This window comes from Vulpes vulpes, unplaced genomic scaffold (genome assembly GCF_048418805.1).
Source record: "Vulpes vulpes isolate BD-2025 unplaced genomic scaffold, VulVul3 u000000657, whole genome shotgun sequence".
NCBI classification, from domain to species: Eukaryota; Metazoa; Chordata; class Mammalia; order Carnivora; family Canidae; genus Vulpes; species Vulpes vulpes.
In genome coordinates, this window is record NW_027325810.1 from 1262838 (window position 1) to 1281321 (window position 18484).

Genomic DNA, 18484 nt, shown 5'->3' on the forward strand with positions numbered 1-18484 from the left:
ATTTTGTGTGTGTGTGTGTGTGTGTGTGTGTGTGTGTGTGTGTTCGTGTTCCTTACCCTCTTTATCCAATTTATCTTGCTTTTCCTGCACCACAGAAGCTATGTCCAGTTAAGCCTACACCAATCATTCACATGTTCCAGTGTGTTCATCCTTCTTTGCAGGAGCATCTTTCTTAGTAAAAAATTAAAAACTTTAGGTTTAAACAGTACTTAATAATACATTCTTCAGGGCAGCCCCGGTGGCGCAGCAGTTTAGCGCCGCCTGCAGCCCAGGGCGTGATCCTGGAGACCTTGGATCGGGTCCCACATCAGGCTCTCTGCATGGAGCCTGCTTCTCCCTCTGCCTGTGTCTCTGCGTCTCTCTCTCTCTCTCTCTGCATCTCTATAAATAAATAAATAAAAAATCTTTAAAAAAATAATACATTCTTCAAAATGTATAAAATAAAGCAAAACTAATGTATATTACTGCAAAGAATGTAAGTATTCAAAAAGTAGAAGTTCCAGTGTTGCTCTTTTTATTCTGATGACTTTGTTCACCAAATGCTGTTCATACAGGGTTCCAAATGGAGATTTGTAGAATGAAAGATGATCACATTTGTGCCTTTCAGGTACAGGATCGACTCCTGTCTCTATGAGATTTCAGGGCATTCTCATGTGTACTGATTTAATTGAGCCTGAAATTGATTTTACAAGATAATGTATTTTAAATTCCAAGAGACAAATAATATGTTTGCATTAGAGACAGTGGAAAATCTAAGACAAGAGTGGGAATGTGGGCTTAAATAAATGGCTCAGTGGTTGAGCATCTGTCTTCGGCTCAGGGCATGATCCCGGGGTCCTGGGTTGGAATCCTGTATCAGGCTCCCCACAGGGAGCCTGCTTCTCCCTCTGCCTGTGTCTCTGCCCCTCTCTCTGTGTGTCTCATGAATAAATAAATATCTTTTTAAAAAATTAGTGGGAAAAAAAAATTAGTGGGAATATGGGAACCATGCTTATTGGTGCTAATAATGACTTCCCACCTTCCCTATTATTTGCAATACGTAAAGGCCATCAGGAGGGGCACCTGGGTGGCTCAATCAGTTAAGCATCTGCCTTGGGCTCAGGTCATGATCCCGGGGTCCTGGGATTGAGTCCCAGGATCGGGCCCTGCATCGGGCTCCGGCTGTGCATCGGGCTCCCTACTCAGTGGGGAGTCTGCTTCTCCCTCTTCCTCTTCCCCAGCTTGTGTCTTGCTCTCTCCCTCTTTTTCAAATAAATAAATAATCTTTTTAAAAACAATAAATAAAGGCCATCATGAAATGAATCCAAATTGCTATGTATTTCTGGACTACATCTGTTCATACGTTATGTAGATACTGGATAGAAATTTTTCATGATGAAAATAACTACCATGACTGAGTAATTCCTACATGGCTGGCTTTGCTGAGTCCTGTGTGTCTCATTTAATCCTCACTATAATCATATGAAGTAGGTATTTTTATTCATTTTACAGTAAGGAAGCTGCAGCTGACAAGTCATTGACTTGCCCAACATCACAGCCAGTAGGAGTAGGTAGGAGTTTCAAGATCTGAACAGTGTTTTGAGACTTTGGATGCAAGCTCTTGTTTTGTTGTTGTTTGTTGTTGTTTTAAGAGTTTATTTATTTGAAAGAGAGAGGATGAGGAGGGTTGGGCAGAGGGAGAAGGGAGCAGGCTCCCCGCTTAGCAGGGAGCCCAATGCAGGGCTTGATCTCAGGACCCTGGGGATACGACCTGAGCCAAAAGCAGACACCTAACCGAGGGAGCTGCCCAGGTGCCCCTGGATGCAAAGCTCTTAACCACCATATGATCTCCTTCTGTTAACTGGATTCAACAGTTTGGTTTTCTGTTTTATTTTTTCTTGTTATTAAAGCTACAAATTTGTTTTATAGGAACAAGTAGTGATGAACTTGGACAGCAGACTTCTCATCTTCCCTTTGTACATCTGCTGTAACTTCCTGTATATATCACCAGAAAAAAGAACTGAAAATAATCATCCAGAAAATCCAGAAAACTGAGGATCTCATCAGTTGGGAACAGTAGCACTTTGAAAACTTTTTCGGCCAGCTTTAATTTAATGGCCCTCCTGATATTCACGTCTAAGGTGACTAACAAAGACAAAGGCCTTATGAACTGTACAGATAATACAGAAGACTATTCTTATGCTCATTACATTTCTATGCATATATGAAAAAAAAAACATTTTAAAGCCAAGAAAATGTCTGTCAAATCATTTGTTACAAAGATGTTGACTCATGCTTTTAATTTTTAAGCATCAGTAGAAAATCGCTGTAGGTAAAATTCATATCTCTCTGAAGCCTAATATAGATTTAATTTTTGGTTTAAACTTTGATCCTACCTAATGTTAGTGACTGTCAGTTATCTACCTATAAACTTATTTTTATTTGGCTAAAAGAATGCTAAAGAAACTATTTGAATGGCTAATTATAAATGCTGTTGCAATTGTTACAGTTAAAGCTGTCCTCTAATTTTTTTCAACTGCTCATTAATTCCTCCTCGTATTCTGCTATTCCTCTAAGCTGTGCTCATTTTTAATCATTAAATACTTTTTTTGTGGTTTTGGAGACTAAGCTGGGGAACTTTTTATTTAATGTAAGCATTTTCATGCTATTTTACTTTGCTTTTAATTTAGTTTTCTTAGGATTTTTAACAAAATCAGCTTTAGACTTTCAAATGAACTTGAATGGGGGAGAAAATCAATTTGAACCTGAGGATATTCTTTTGCCTTACGTGGTCTTTTCTTTGACATTCTGTACTTTGTTCTTGGTCATGGATTATTTATGTACCAAATATTATACTTTAAACATTTTCATATTCTCTGATCTTCAGAATTATTTATGTTCAAATTTTGGTTGGGAATCCTATTTCCTACTTAAGCTCAGGACCTTATAAACCTCTGAATTGAGTGCCTTTGAGTTATACATGCTAATAGAAATTTCATAGCAAATGTAAATAAGGTCGGAGGATCTCATATAGAAGATTATAATAAAGTGTTAATGTAAAAATAGAACTTATTTTTATCAAAAATGGATGTACACTTGTCATAATTTATGTTTGCTTTTTGTGTTTATTGCTCTTTTGCAAATAACCATGCTCATCTTCTTTCCAGTCAGAGTTAAGTGCTTTTTGTGGTTAATGTATATTTTTAGTATGTTTTAAAAAACGGGAATCATTTTTATGTATCTGTACAAATAATAAATACCCATTTGGAAAAAGAATAAATAAGCTCTTCTATAAAATGGACCAAAAAAACTTAGTTGAAAGCAGAATTTTTTTCTTTCTAGATTTTTTCCAATTAGATTTAACTTTTGGAATTTGGTAGTTTTTCTCTCCAGTAATATGTCCATAGGTTCATAAATTGCTTTTCTCCTTTCAAAATTCATCCTTTTTGATGTAAAGGAACTTTTCAATGCCTCTCCTTCCCCCACCCCTCAAACTGTAGTTTAAATGTTTAAATACAACAATTTAGCCATATCAAGAGGCTACATTTCTCATTATTTTTTTTTTTAAGATTTATTTTTATTTATTTATGATAGTCACAGAGAGAGAGAGGCAGAGACACAGGCAGAGGAAGAAGCAGGCTCCATGCACCGGGAGCCCGATGTGGGATTTGATCCCGGGTCTCCAGGATCGCGCCCTGGGCCAAAGGCAGGCACCAAACCGCTGCACCACCCAGGGATCCCTACATTTCTTATTTTTATATTTAACTATAATTCTCTTTTTGAGATGCTTTTTTCCTATCGTATTCTAGCATCAAAGTTTGCTTGCTAAAAAATAAAAATAACCTTAATTTGAATTATGTGATTAAAGTTTTAGAAATATTGGGAGTAAAGAGAAAGTTTGAGTATATTAGTGAGTAAAATTAACTATTTCATCATATAAATTAACCAAATTGGAATTATATATGGTTCCTGTCCTTTGGTTCTTTCCTAGCCAAATTGCTTACATCATTCACAAACCATAACTACTCTTCAATCATGAGTAGGTTGTGTTCTCATCTGAGAAATTGATAATTTTTAGCTACTGTTAGTATGAGATCTGGTTTTGTTTTTGATTCCTTAGCAGCAACTTTTCCTTCTTTTTCAATAGGACTATTTTCCATAAAGTGTCAGCTGAGGTGTCATAGAAACTGTTATGTATGAAAGCTTTTGTGTTTGTCTGCCTTTGCCCTATAGCCTTTGCCAAGTCTTTTTTTTATTTTAACTACTAAGGCTAGAAATTAATATTTACCCATTAATAATTATTAGTAGTAACTTGGTTAGTAGTATCAATTAACTTCGTTATCAGTAAAGAAGGATCCTTAAGAGAAAATATTCTAAAATCTCATGCTAAATTATTAAAAAGGAATATGGATGTACCTTTCTCTTTAATGGATTTGCTTTGAAACTTAGCAAGGTATAGGCAAAATTAAATGAACAGTGGTAGTCACTACTAGCTTTTTATTAAGTGTTTATTGGCTAACATTTTATCACATTTTAAGTCTTTTTTTTTTTTTTAAGATTTTATTTATTCATGAGAGACACAGAGAGAGAGAGAGAGGCAGAGGCACAGGCAGAGGGAGAAGCAGGCATCATGCAGGGAGCCCGATGTGGGACTCGATCCCGGGTCTCCAGGATCATGCCCTGAGCTGAAGACGGCACTAAACTGCTGAGCCACCCGGGCTGCCCCATTTTAAGTCTTTCAATGGGATTACCATTATATATGAATGATCTTCAATATCAAGTGCAAAAGTGATATCCCCAAGGGTCACTGTGGCTATATTTTAAATTTTTATTTAAATTCAAGTTAGTGTAGTGCTGGTTTCAGGAGTAGAATTTAATGATTCATCACTTAAATATAACCCCCAGTGCTCATCCCCAGTGCTCATCCCCAGTGCTCAATACCCAGCATGGAACCCAGCTTAGGGTTTGAACTCCCAACCTATTTCCATTGTTGCAGAAAGTTTTCTGTTCAACAGTTGGTCCAGAATATCGAACTATTAACATTGAAACAATATCAAAAGTTGTATTCCCTTAAGGATGATCCCATGTAAATAACAGATAATAGAGCCAGGGGTGCAAATGGTAGATCAAATACTTGAAATGATGTTGATTCATGATTTCAAGCAATGTGGAGCTAAGAGAAGACCGTACAGTTCCTCCTTAGAGAGTCTGACATCTTTCCCAAGGTCCAGGTATACGGGTATAAAAGCAAAAAGCCTCAGACGTCATCAGTCACCGTTAACCAGTGGTCAGTCAGACTGCATCTAATTTAGAGGGGAGATTACTGACTCAACAGCATGCACCCACACGTGATGATAAAGTAGGACACGTTTGTAAAAGCTGGTGGCCTTTTTAAAGTAGGGCTAGCAAAGTAGAACAATTTCGCCAAGGCTAGAGAATAGCACATTTGCAGACCATCACAGGCTGTGAATGTTGGTTCTTAAGTAAGGTACATACATACTTTGAATACAGTTTGCCTTTACTGAAAAACTACTGGTTGGGGAGGGAACTTAAAATTAAGCAAGTGTGATCACAAGTGTTGACCCTACCCCACTTAAATTCCATTAAAATGGAATGAGGGTACCTCAAACTATCAGAAATATAAAGGATTTTCTTCCAGATACAGTGCTGAAAGGTACACAGTGCTGGATAACCTGCATCCTGAGGGAGCCCTCGCAGAACCCAGTTTCTGGCCCACATTTCAGAGAGGAAGGAGCTTTTTGGAGACACACCATTTCTTTTCCCATCTCCTTTAGAGAACTTACTCCTTGGTTTTTTCCCTCTTTTGTATTTTGCTTTTTTTTGTTGTTGTTGTTCTATACTGACTCATTCACACCAATAGTTAAATGTGCTTAAGTTTCTCACATCTTTGAAAAACCTTCAAATGTTGACCTCCACCTGTTGCCATATTTTGCTCTGAATCGGCTAAACTTCTCATAAGGATTCTCCAAATTCTGTCTCCACTTCAAAACCCATTCATAGGGACGCCTGGGTGGCTCCGTGGTTGAGAGTTATCCCAAGGCAAAGGCCACAGGTAGTCTGAGGGCTTCGAAGGATGGGAGGGAATCAGATTGGAGTTTATTCAGAAAACACTGGATATGGATACTTGACTAGAGGGGAAATCATAACAGGAGGCTGGTAAAATAATCTAGATTAGACACTCGAGTGGCACGTACTAGAATGGCGTCAGTACGTGAGGGGCATAGTGGCTGCGTTTGAGAAATAGTTGCTGAAACTGGAAAAACTTGGTGATTTTGAACATAGATGATGAGGGAATTAGAAGATTAGCCCATGTCAGGCTCCCTGCTCTCCTGCCACTCCCATTTGCTCATGTCCCCTAATAAAAATATCATCGGATTACAGATGCTCAATTGAAGCCCTAAGTGTATGTGAGATCACCTGGTGCAGGCTCAGGACAGAAAACAGCCTGGAGACAGAGGGGACGAAGAGTCTCCAGGAGACTAAGGAGTGGGCACAGAAGCGGAATGAACTGGGTGACTGCGATGTCCAAGAAGTTCGTGAGAAGGCTGCTTTTTAAGGACAGTGGTTAATTCTAAGTGTCGGTTAAAAAGAATGAAAAAAACACATCTAACCTATAGAATTTAGCATCAAAGTCTGTTGACTCACAGGTTTTAGTGGTTTCGTTGTGAGTGGAGTTTGTTTTTTTTTTTAAAGACTTTATTTATTCATCAGAGACCCACAGAGAGGCAGAGACCCAGGCAGAGGGAGAAGCAGGCTCCCTGTGGGGAGCAGCTCTGATGCAGGACTCCATCCCGGGACCCGGGGTCACGATCTGACCCCAAGGCAGACGCCCCTCTGATGACTTATTTTTCTGTAGTTCCAGCCTGGATCTCTGATGGGCCTCAGATACCCATCTAGATGGCCTCCCCCGAAGTGTCTGAAATGGCCCCTCCCACTTGCAGGTCCAGGTGTGAACAGCAGCTTTCTCCTGAATTCACCAGGTATGCTCTGCCTCAGCAGATGGTGCTACCAGCCTCTCCAGCTTCACAAGCCGGAAACCTGGACGTCATTCTTGAATCTTCTAATTCCCTCATCGTCTATGTTCAAAATCAAGTTTTTTCCAGTTTCAGCAACTAATTCTCAAACGCAGCCACTATGCCCCTCACGGACTGACGCCATTCTAGTACGTGCCACTCCAGTGTCTAATCTACATTATCCTACCAGCCTCCTGTTATTTCCCCTCTAGCCAAGTATCCACACCCAGTATTTTCTGAACAGACTCCAATCTGGTTCCCTCCCATCCTTTGAAGCCCCGGGGTAACTGTACCGTCGCTTACAAGCCTATTCTGGCCTTTGTATGTCCTCTGCCCTTCCTGTTGCCCTCACACATTCCGTCTCCTCTACCTGGACAATCTCTTCCAGCTCCCCACAACTGTCACCCCGTTTTTCTTTTCTCTTAAGATTGTTATCCGGGATCCCTGGGTGGCGCAGCGGTTTGGCGCCTGCCTTTGGCCCAGGGCGCGATCCTGGAGACCCGGGATCGAGTCCCACGTCGGGCTCCCGGTGCATGGAGCCTGCTTCTCCCTCTGCCTGTGTCTCTGCCTCTCTCTCTCTCTCCGTGTGACTATCATAAATAAATAAAAATTAAAAAAAAAAAAAAAAGATCGTTATCCATTCAGGAGGGACACGGAGAAGAGAGGCAGAGAGGGAGGGAGGCAGGCTCCTTGCGGGGACCCTGATGCGGGACTCGATCCCGGGACTCCAGGATCATGCCCTGAGCCAAAGGCAGCCGCTCAACCGCTGAGCCGCCCAGGCGTGGCCACCCCGTTTCTGGCTAATCTGTACTCATTCTTGAGGTCTTGTTTGCACATCACTTCCTGTTGGCAATCTCTCCACACCCCCCCCCCCCCAACCAGTTAGGGACCCGGCCTGTGGCCGGCCACACCGCATCCCTCGTACCTGTGGGCCTCCCTCTCTGGACCGCGAGCCACTCGAGAGGACGCTGGAGCCTTCTTCAGCGACCGACCCTCCGTGCGTGGGTGTGCGATACGTGTCTAGGGGAAGACTCTTGGTAACGCCTTTTCATTCATTTATTTTTCGGTGTCCTCGGGAGCGCTGCGGAGACCGCCCCAGAGGGAGCCCTTGTCCCTCCTTCTGGGCACGAACGACGCGGACCTTCCAAGCACCTCGTCACGCGAGCCAAGGCCTCCTGCTCCGCCCCGACCCTGCGGGGCCAGGCGCCAGGCGGCTCGGGCTCGCCCCCGCGTCCCCAAGCCGCCCAAGTTTTCTGGCCCATCCTCACCCCGTCCGCTCGGGCAGACGTGCGCCGCCGATGTGGGCCCCGGGCCCGCCGCACTCGCGCTGTGTCCCCCTCCAGGGACCGCGGGGACCCCGGGGCTCGGCGGGGGGGCGGCTGCCCGCGGCCCAGGCGTGACCCCGGGTCCCGGGATCGAGCACGGAGCCTGCTGCTCCCTCCGCCTGGCTCTGCCTCTCTCTGGGTCTCGAGTGAATGAATGAATGAATGAATGAATGAATGAATGAATGAATGAGATCTTTAAAAATAAATGAAAATAAATAAGAGCAAGCAACCGTGTGGGCGTGCGCCCGACCGCGCAGGAAGGGCCCCGGGCCGGGCCTCCCCGCGCCTGCAGACCCCACGCACCTGCGCGCGGCGCGGGACGCACAGTGGGGAGCCGAGAGGCGCGTCGGCGCGGGAGGCCGGGCTGGAGCAGGCTCCCGGAGCCCGCGGGGGGGCGGGGCCCGGCTGCCGGGATCCCCGGCTCCCCTCCTCCACGCCCGCGGCCGAGCAGCGACGCCGCCCAACTGTCCTCCCGCGGGCGCGGAGCCGGAAGGGACCACGACCGAGCGGCCGGGCGGGGCCGAGCCCGGGGCCCCCAACGCCGCGCCGCCGGCGCCCTCCGCCGGCCGGAACCCCCGGGGCCCCTCCGCGTTGCCCGTCGGCGGCCGAAGCGCAGCGCCCCGCGCTCCCGGAAGTGGTTGCGCAGGCGCTTCCGGGGCAGCCTGAGGTGCGGGGAGGTTCCGAATGGGTCGCAGCCGCAGCCGCTCCCCACGGAGGGGTGAGTCCCGGGGAGAAGCGCCGGGCTGCGGCTCGGGCGGAGGCGTGTCCCCCCTTCTCTGCCCCGAGGGCGCGCGCGGCGGAGGGAAGGGCCCTCCTGGCCCGAGAGAGGCGGAGCTTCCGGACGCCGTCGGCCTCGTACCGTAACCGGCGACGCCTGTGGGCCGCCGTCGGGGCCGGGGTCGGGCTGCGGACGGGTCGGGGTCGGGCCGGGGCCGGGGTCGGGTCGGGTCGGGGTCGGGCCTGCGGTCGGGTCGGGGTCGGGCCGGGGTCGGGCTGCGGTCGGGTCGGGGTCGGGCCGCGGTCGGGCCGTGGTCGGGCTGGGGTCGGGCCTGGGTCCGGCCAGGGTCGGGCCTGAGATCGGCCCTGGGGTCGGGCGGGGGTCGGGCCACGGCCCGGTCGCCGAGTTCCTGGGTCCCTGCAAGTCAGCGGGCTCCTGCGCGGGCGCCGGGGTCGCCAGGCCCGGGGGTAACCTCCGTCCCGCAGAGCCCGAGGGGACGGCGTCCGCCTCCCGTCGCTCCCGTCGCGGCACCTCGCGCGCCCGCAGCGGCCCCAAGCCCTGGACGCGGGCTGAGCCGGGACTCGGCCGCGCAGTGTGGGGGCGGCGGCTGCGGGCGCCCCGGGTACTGCCCACGACGGCAGCCTCCGGGTGACGGGCGGGAGGCTTCCGGGCGGCGGCGCGCGCCTCTCAGCCGACCTCGTGTGTGTGTGTGTGTGTGTCAGAGCGCAGGCGGTCCCGGTCCGCGTCCCGCGAGCGAGAGCGCAGGCGCCGAGAGCGGTCCCGGTCCCGGGACAGAGACCGGCGGAGGAGCCGCTCGCGGTCGCCGCACAGAAGACGCTCCAGGTGCGTGCCGCGGACTGCGGGGAACCCGGGCGCCGCCTTAACTCCGAGATGTGCTTTCTTAAGATTTTATTTATTTACTCCTGAGAGACCCAGGGAGGGGCAGAGACACGGGCAGCGGGAGAAGCGGGCTCCACGCAGGGAGCCCGAAGCGCCTCGATCCCGGGACCTCGGGGTCACGCCCTGGGTGACGGCTAAGCCCACCTTATCTTAAAACCCGCATTTCCCATGGTCAAATGCGGTTGATCCCACTGTCGATACCACTGACTTGCCCAAGGAGGAAATGAGCTATAGCACATAAAAAACGCTGCGTGGTGCCTGTCCATCGTAGGAAGTAAGTGGTTTTTTTTTGTTTTTGTTTGTTGTGGTGGTGGTTCTTTAAAGATTTCATTTTTGTAAGGAACATCTTTACAGCCGACGTGAGGCTCCGGCCCACAATCCTGAGATCAAGTCAGGTGCTCCACCGGCTGAGCCAGCCAGGTTGCCCCTGTGTTTCTATTGACTTCTTAGTGATGAGGCTTTATTCAAATGTATAAACAAGAATGTGAGATCTTGAAAGAACCTTAGGAATTGATTGTTGATTCTTAAGTAATAATTGGTGTTTAAGTCAACTTTTTTTGTGTTTTTGTGTGTCATTGTTAGAAACATCTTTTCCTGCCTTCCAAAAAAAAAAAAAAAAAAAGACTTTTTAGCTCTAGCTGTATTGGACGGATGGTTAAAGCAGTAAATTATATTTTTGGGTTTTTTGTTAAAAGAGTCTAGGTAGAAAGAACCTCCTTCCTTCTTCTGCTGTGGAGAGTGGACTCCTGGTTCTCTGAGGCCTGGCCTTTGTTTAGCCTTTATCTCTTAGGAGCTCGTGTATGTCTTTGCCAGTCAGCATAAGTCATCAGTTATGTCTCTGTTTCTGATCTCTTATTAGATCCCCAAGACGACATAGATCCACATCTCCTTCCCCTTCTCGACTCAAAGAAAGAAGAGATGAGGAAAAGAAAGAAACAAAAGAAACAAAAAGCAAAGAACGTCAGATTACTGGTAATGTTATTAGATAAATAACTGCAGGAAAAATACAACCTTGTTTATATAGCTTGTAGTCATGATATGATAAAATTATAAAACTATAATTTTGAGGTACTTAAATATTAAATTTTTTATAGTGTTCATTGCATATGGTTTTGATATTTTGTTATCATTGTACCTTAGTGAGTTGGTTATCTGTGGAGCTCCTGACATGGACAGTTAAAAACCTGAGAATATTCAATTTTTGAAGTACCTTCAAAACTAGTGTCATATAATGTGTTAAAAGTTGTTCTGCCCAAAAGCTTTCCTCCACGCATGTCCTTTTAAGCAGTCTCTTCTGATGGCAAATGGATAGCATATTCCTTCCATGCATTGTAAGTTACATTGTGCCCAAACTGTAAAGGAATTTTTTTCCAGTAGAAAATTCCACTGGAATTTTTTCCAGTTTCCAAGTCTTGAGCTAATTGTTTTGTGTGTTCTCTGCTGCTGAGGTGGAATGACTATTGACCTATTGCCAGCTCTCTTTTGATATAGGTCATATTCCATGTCATTGTCCCTCCCCTCTGGGTGCAGATGTAGAGCCTTCCTGTGAAACCTTTCCTAAGCTGGAATGGCATAAAGCAAAGAGTATCCCATGCTTTCTGGAAGCTTGTGGTAAGCCACTTTGCTTTTATGAAAGACCTACGTTAGTACAGTAATTGCCTTTTTCTTAAAAGTAAAAATCCTCTTCAGATTTCTTTTGGTTAGCAAAAATAACTACTAATACAGGTCTTTTTCTTTCAAAGACTTTATTTGTTTTAGAGAGACCGAGCATGAGTAGGGAGGGGCAGAGGAAGAGGAAGAAAGAATCTGAAGCAGTCTCCGCACTGAGGGCAGAGCCCAACATGGGGCTCGGCCCCACAACTGCAAGATGATGACTAGAGCCAAAAACCAAGAATTGGATGATGCCTAACCGACTAAGCCACCCAGCCGCCCCTAATGTTGGTCTTTTCTAAAAGCAAAGTGGTGTATCACAACCTTTGGGAAGGCAGGATGCCTATATATAAAATGATGAGAGTTTAAAAAATGTTTTTATTTTTGTGTTATTTTTTGCAGAGGAAGACTTAGAGGGCAAAACAGAGGAAGAAATAGAAATGATGAAGTTAATGGGATTTGCCTCTTTTGACTCCACAAAAGTAAGTAAAATGTGCAGCCAAGTAAACATTCTGATTTGAATTAATCCATTATTACCGTCACATTTTTCCATATTGTTTTACTCTTGCTTGTAATTTCTTCCATTCATGCAAGTTTTTTCCCTTAGAAAACATTAAGTATCTGTTTGAAGGGCACAGAGAAGGAAGTACTGAGCTGCCATTCGAATTCAGGGAATGTTTGTCTGATGTTTGATCTTCTAGGTGATGAAGAGGAGGAAGATGATTTGAAATAGAGGGAAGGGCTCATGAAAACGCCATATAGGCATAAAGGAGCATAGTGTATTGCAGGAGTTTGAAATTCAGTGACTGGCAAGAGGATGCTAATGGGATAGTAGCTATGAATGAGGCTAGAAAGCAAATTATGGAAGCTTTTGATACTCTTAGCGATGCTAAGGAATCTAAAATTGATTCTTTAGATGTTGAGAGGAAGCAATGTTTTTTTTTTGTTTTTTTTTGTTTGTTTGTTTTTGTAGGATCATATGTGTGTTTAGAAAGATGAGCTAGGGCAACATGGAGGACAGTTGGGCGACAGATTAGATTGGAGGCAAGGAGAACTGCTAGGTCATGCAAGTAAAAGTTGAAGGTCTGAATTGAGGCCAGAATATTGAGTCTACTCAGGAGCCAGAGTTGGTGGTGGTGGTAGGAGTGGGAGTGAATAGCCAGTGATGACTCACGAGTGACAGGCTAAAAGACTGGGGGATAGAGGTAACCAAGAAGAGGTTCTGGAAAGGGGAACTGCTGTTAAAAATGAAATTCTGCTACAGAGAAAGATGACATTGGGGAGCTGTATGCATATCTCATAGCTCAGAAGAGGGGAATATTGGAGAGTGAATGCTGTCCAGACTTGATCATAATACTGGAGAGAATAAGGAAATGGAGAAGCAAAAGGGGGAGGGTTGGTGGAGAGGGAGGTGAAGAGAGGGACTATGGGGGGAGTAGAAAGAGATAAGGAGATGGGGTAGAGAAATGGAAGGTGGAGAGGATGTGGAGAGGAGAGAGGGCATAGAGGAAGCTAGTGAGAATAGATGGAGGAAACGTGTGTGTGGAATGTATTTTTCTTTGAGAATATGGTTTAAAAACATTCTTCTCTAGAATTTTAAGTCTATTTAATTTTGTAAATGGAAATTGAGATTTTTTTTTTAAATTGTCAAAAATAATCCACTTCCCCTAATCTTGTATTCCATCAACTTGTAAATGAAATGGGATAATCTCAGGTGCTCTAGAAGTTTCTTTCTAATGGTTGTGACTGTGTAGGGCTCACAAGTTTTTAAAATGGCAGAGTATAACTGAGGAGGGATACTGAGGCATGATTGTTCTGAGGTAAGAAAATTATGAGTTCTTGTTCTCACAAATAGTTATAAACCCCCTTTTGGAATTTAATGCAGTTTATGTATTAGTTTTTTCCTTGAATACACGAAATCCTTATTTGTTTTTCCAAAGAATATTTTATAAGTGAAATGGTTTATTAATATATACACTGGGTGAACAAAAATATCTCCAAAGTAAAGCAGAAGAATTAGGGAAGGAACCTATCAGAATTATTTTCTTGGGGTTGGGCTGGGGCAGTAGGTTTACTGTCACCTCATGTTAAGTTTGAAATTCTGAGCATCAGATGTGAAAATGGAGCCATACTTCACTTTCATGTTGTCAATGCTGAAGTGTTTGTTTTTAAGGAAAAAATAGGTGAGAATTCAGAGATCCCTTGAAAATTAAGGAGTACCATGAGGACACATGGTGTCAGTTGATTTCTTTCTTTTTTTAAAGATTTTTTATTTATTTATTCATGAGAGACACACAGAGAGAGGGGCAGGCTCCATGCAGGGAGCCCGATGTGGGACTCGATCCCGGGATTCCAGGATCACACCCTGGGCTGAAGGCAGGCGCTCAACCGCTGAGCCACCCAGGCGTCCTTGTCAGTTGATTTCTTAAAAATATCTACAAGAATGTTCATTTAGTTTGTATGCAGGTGGCTTCATGGCTATCAGTTATAAGTTGTCTCAGCTCATTTGTGCTTTTCAGTAATGTGTACCTTGTGATAGTTCATCATTGATCTATGGTGGTACTTTTTCATGCACCAATGTAGTCACTTATTTTACCTTCCATTTTCACATTCTAGAAAGTTTCAGAGTTTGGTTATGTATATTAATGGGTAATTTTCTATTTCAGTATGTAAATCAAAACAGGGTAACAATATACAACTATGTAAATAGTTTTCAAAAACCAATAATCCTCTAGGAATTGAACTTAATAAAATGGTTAGTATCATTTACTTTTTTTCTAAGCTCATCTTCAAGTCAAGCCTACTTCCTGTTCTTGGGAGGGCAGAATTATAGACCTCAAATAATTTACCTAGTATTCTCTCCCCAACCCCAATAATATAGTGACAATAGGAATAGAAAAGTAAAGCCAAATACATTTTTTTTTTAAGGTTTATGTATTCATTTTTAGAAAGAGCACAAGCAGAGAGAAGGGCAGAGGGAGAGAGAGAATCTCCAGCAGACCCTCCGCTGAGCACAGATCCCTTACACAGGGCTCAATCCCACAACCCTGAGACCATGACCTGAGCTGAAATCTGAAATCAAGAGTCAGACACTTAACCAACTGAGCCACCCAGGTGCCCCCAAATACATTTATCTCCACCTCAAATATGTACCTTACCTGTGCATGCCTCTAGGGCAGTGGATAAGAGTGTTTTGTTTTTTCTGTTGTTGTTGTTTTTTTTACCCTAACACAGGTACCTAGTAAGTGTGCTACAGTTAGGATATGCTCCCCTGGGTAATAATGAGGCAGGGAGAGAGAGAGCTGGAGGTCGTGTGTGTGTGTGTGTGTGTCTGTGTGTGTATGGGAGAGAGAGAGAGAGATTTAACAGTCATTTTCTGAGCACCTGCAAGTTCAGTGGCCTAGGATGTGAGAACACAAAGGTGACTCATATCCATTTCCCTCCATCAAGAAGCTTTCAGTGTAAGGGGAAGTAGCAGCATGATAATGCAAGTTAGAAAATGGAAGATATTACAAGGAAAGCACAGTTAACATTCTATGGAAGGGTAGAGGGTGCTTTCTGGCAGCTGGATCACTTGAATTGAGTCTTGAATGATGGATAAGAACCAGATGGTTAGGGTTCTTGGATGGGAGTTGAGAAGGCATTTTAGACATGAGGACAGCAAGTGATGAGTTAACTTGGACAAATCAAAAGACCCAGAAAGGAATTAGTGAAAAAGAAGGTAGATGCCACATAAGAAAGGCTAAGATAAAAGTGACACTTAACATTAGCATGTGGTATTCTGTATCTTGGTTTTTTAAAGATTTATTATAGGAGGTGTGGGAGGGTTAGAGGGAGAGAGAAGCCCAAGCAGATCCCCCATTGAGCATGGAGCTGCATGTGGGGCTCCATCTCACAATCCTAAGGTCATGACCTGAGTTGAAACCAAGAGTCAGACACTCAACTAACTGAGCCACCCAGGTGCCCCTGTATTCTGATTCTTGATTTGAAAATTTTTAATTTTTCAAAACCTGTGCAAGAAATGAGATCTCCATGAATGGTGACTGTTTCAGCTGTGACTTGAGAATACTGTGAGCTAAGGTCATAAGTTAAATTTTTCTAGAGGAAATAACTAACTAGTATTTGGTTTCAAAGAATTCTTAGACCAAAAAAGGTTAGGGTCTGCTACCCTGTTTCTCTGCATGCCTCGCACATAAATATATACACCATGATTGTTTGTTGGCTTGAATATTTGAGTATGTTAAATTATGTATGACTGTAAAAATATGAACAGAGCTGTATTACTTGGGAGTTCATTGACTATCATCAGGATCTGAAAATCCTCTCATTGGGCTTCCTCATGCTTAAATAGATTTTGCCATTTAAGTATGTCTATAGGATCCAGCTCTTTGATCAGGCATTTTTAATATATCCTTCCCATTTTTTATATTTGTTTATTCCTTTTCTCCAGGGGAAAAAGGTGGATGGCTCTGTAAATGCCTATGCCATAAATGTGTCTCAGAAGAGGAAGTACAGGTATGTGTAGTCCCCATTATTATGTTTGAACTAACAATATAAATTACGTGCTTAGGAAAGTAAGTATGAGATAGTTGTGTTTGTAGGAAATGTAGCAGTTTCCATTTGGTCCCTGTTTTATTTTTATTTTTATTTTTATTTTTTATTTTTTTGGTACCTGTTTTAATCTTCTTTGCTTATATTCTGGTGTGTTAAAATAATTTCCAGTCTACATGTGAACCAATACCTATTACAGAGAAGGGTAATTGCCTTAAATGTTCTAAAGCTCCATATAGTTCTTTCTTTAAAACAGCATAAACTCAAAAAATAAATAAATAAATAAATAAATAAATAAATAAATAAATAAATAAATAAATAAACAGAATAATCTCAAGTCTTTAGGCTTTAATTTCCTTATAATTATAGGTTTAAATTAGATCCATCTTGAATCATTTACCTAAAGTGATTGTGTAAGGATTTCAACTGTAAATACATTTTTCTGTTAAGTTATAGGCATGTTTTATTAATACCACAGAAAAAAACAATCCATACCTGAAATCACACTGAATTCCTAATGAAATTGAAAAATAAATTCCACCTAATTTAGAATATGAGTAATGTGATTTGAGAATGCTGTGGCTCAAGGTGATGACCAAAATCATCGTTGACGGTCCTTTGTAAAATTATCTTCAAATAAGTCTTATGAGGAGAACTAGTACAATATGCAATCAGATTTACCTGATGGGTACCTATTTTAGAGCTCTTCTCTATTTCCCTACTGTTACCTATAAATCTGGATTTTTGACTTTTTTTTTAAGTCTGTAGAATCTTTCCAAATAATTTTGAAAGTATATTTCCATACTTCTGTTTAGATTTTAAAGAAATCTGAAAGGCTTTAGATTATTTTGAAAGTGAAGTAGGGCAGCCCGGGTGGCTCAGCGGTTTAGCACTGCCTTCAGCCCAGGGCCTGATCCTGGAGACCCGAGATTGAGTCCCACGTCGGGCTCCCTGCATGGAGCCTGCTTCTCCCTCTGCCTGTGTCTCTGTCTCTCTCTCTCTCTCTCTCTCTCTCTCTCTCTCTCTCTCTCCTCTCTGTGTATTCTCATGAATAAATAAATAAAATCTTTTAAAAAAAAAAGAAAGTGAAATAATATCCTTAATGTGCATTAAATAACTATGAATACTTTATACCCTAGTAAATAAGTATTTACCTTTGCCAATTTAAAGATGATTTATATTTTTTTTTATTTATAAGAGGAGTCCAGAATTTTTTTTAATAAACAATGAGTTTTCTCTTCTCATCATAGGCAGTACATGAATCGAAAAGGCGGATTCAACAGACCTTTGGATTTCATTGCATGAGAATTGAAATGATTTTACTTTTCCCCTACCTTGTTCAGAAGAGTGGATTTTGTATTTCATATTTAATATGCATAAAAAACAGGATCACAGTCCTCCCTCCTTGTAAAGTAAGAAAATTTTATTTATGATGTGTGCAGTTCACTTACCTTGACTCAAAAGAAAGAAGATTAAATATTGCATTTTTTTCTTTTAGGAAATACATTTGGGGCAATCGTCAGCCCCATTTTTTGTTCTTACTGTTGTGGAAGCTGTATATCTTTTCTTCTTGGATGCTTGTTAGGACTTTTTAAAACATAAAAGTAATTTGGTTGTAAGTTTCTCAAATAAAGCAATATTTCTACCCTTTTGTATTTGATAAATATTTGTGTTACTATTATAAAATTGTCCCCGTACACGTTAGGTTTTTTTTCCTACATAGATTTAGATTTCATTAGTAATTTATAAATAACCGGATTTTTTATCTTCTCTGGTTTTTCCCCCCAATTATTATTTCCCCTGTATATTGTTTTTCTCCATTTTAAAAGCAATATATACTTATTATATAAAAACTTGGAAGAGGGACGTCTGGGGGCCCAGTGGTTGAGCATCTGCCTTCAGCTCAGGGCGTGACCCCAGGGTCCTAGGATCAAGTCCCACGTCAGGCTCCCTGCATGGAGCCTGCTTCTCCCTCTGCCTGTATCTCTGCCTCTCTGTATCTCATGAATAAATAAATAAAATTTTTTTTTTAAAAAAAAGAAAAACTTGGGAGAAACCAAAAAGTAAAAAGAAAAGCCAAAATCACCTATAATTTACCCCCCAGAAACAATATTTTGTTACATGTCTTTCCAGCCTCCTGTGGTGTATATTTATTGCCCCCACCTATTATATTGGAATTTATAGGCTGTTCCCTTTTGCTAATCTTTTTTCTCCCATGTTCTGTGAACAGGTTTTAATACTATTACATGTTCTTTAGAAGCTTAACTTTTAGTTAAGTTTAGCTACTTTGGTGTACCATAATTTATTAACTAATCTTTTATGAGCAA

General features: G+C 42.9%; 2 protein-coding genes across 7 annotated transcripts in view; both read left to right on the plus strand.

The window, feature by feature from the left end:
• Positions 1-3289, plus strand: part of GMCL1 (germ cell-less 1, spermatogenesis associated) — a 55396-nt gene extending 52107 nt beyond the window's left edge. For 4 of the 5 annotated variants that reach the window (XR_011999337.1, XM_072746167.1, XM_072746169.1 and 1 more), the window contains one exon: positions 1909-3289. Coding sequence is in view for 3 of the 5 variants with exons in the window: in XM_072746167.1 (XP_072602268.1) it covers positions 1909-2034 (126 nt within the window). In the remaining 2 variants the exon portion in view is untranslated. The remainder of the gene's footprint in view (positions 1-1908) is intronic. The other variant, XR_011999338.1, reaches the window with a different exon arrangement.
• A 5536-nt stretch (positions 3290-8825) lies between these two features.
• SNRNP27 (small nuclear ribonucleoprotein U4/U6.U5 subunit 27) lies at positions 8826-17808 on the plus strand. Of its 2 annotated transcripts, XR_003237925.2 has the most exons (7): positions 8826-9056; positions 9779-9899; positions 10816-10928; positions 12009-12088; positions 16057-16121; positions 17408-17569; positions 17656-17808. XR_003237925.2 is itself a non-coding variant. In XM_026017814.2 (6 exons), exons 1-6 carry the CDS (start codon positions 9023-9025, stop codon positions 17460-17462), a joined length of 468 nt encoding a protein of 155 aa, XP_025873599.1. In that variant the 5' UTR covers positions 8826-9022; the 3' UTR covers positions 17463-17808. The 2 variants fall into 2 exon arrangements, 1 of the variants encoding a protein (XP_025873599.1); XM_026017814.2 differs by having other exon boundaries at positions 17408-17808.
• Positions 17809-18484: the final 676 nt, after the last annotated feature.

Excerpts from the sequence above, each read along its gene's own strand:
- SNRNP27 (XM_026017814.2), top strand. The coding sequence starts at position 9,023 with ATGGGTCGCAGCCGCAGCCGCTCCCCACGGAGGG. Across the intron at positions 9,900-10,815 it reads CCGCACAGAAGACGCTCCAG|ATCCCCAAGACGACATAGAT; the intron begins GTGCGTGCCGCG and ends ATCTCTTATTAG. Across the intron at positions 12,089-16,056 it reads CCTCTTTTGACTCCACAAAA|GGGAAAAAGGTGGATGGCTC; the intron begins GTAAGTAAAATG and ends CCTTTTCTCCAG.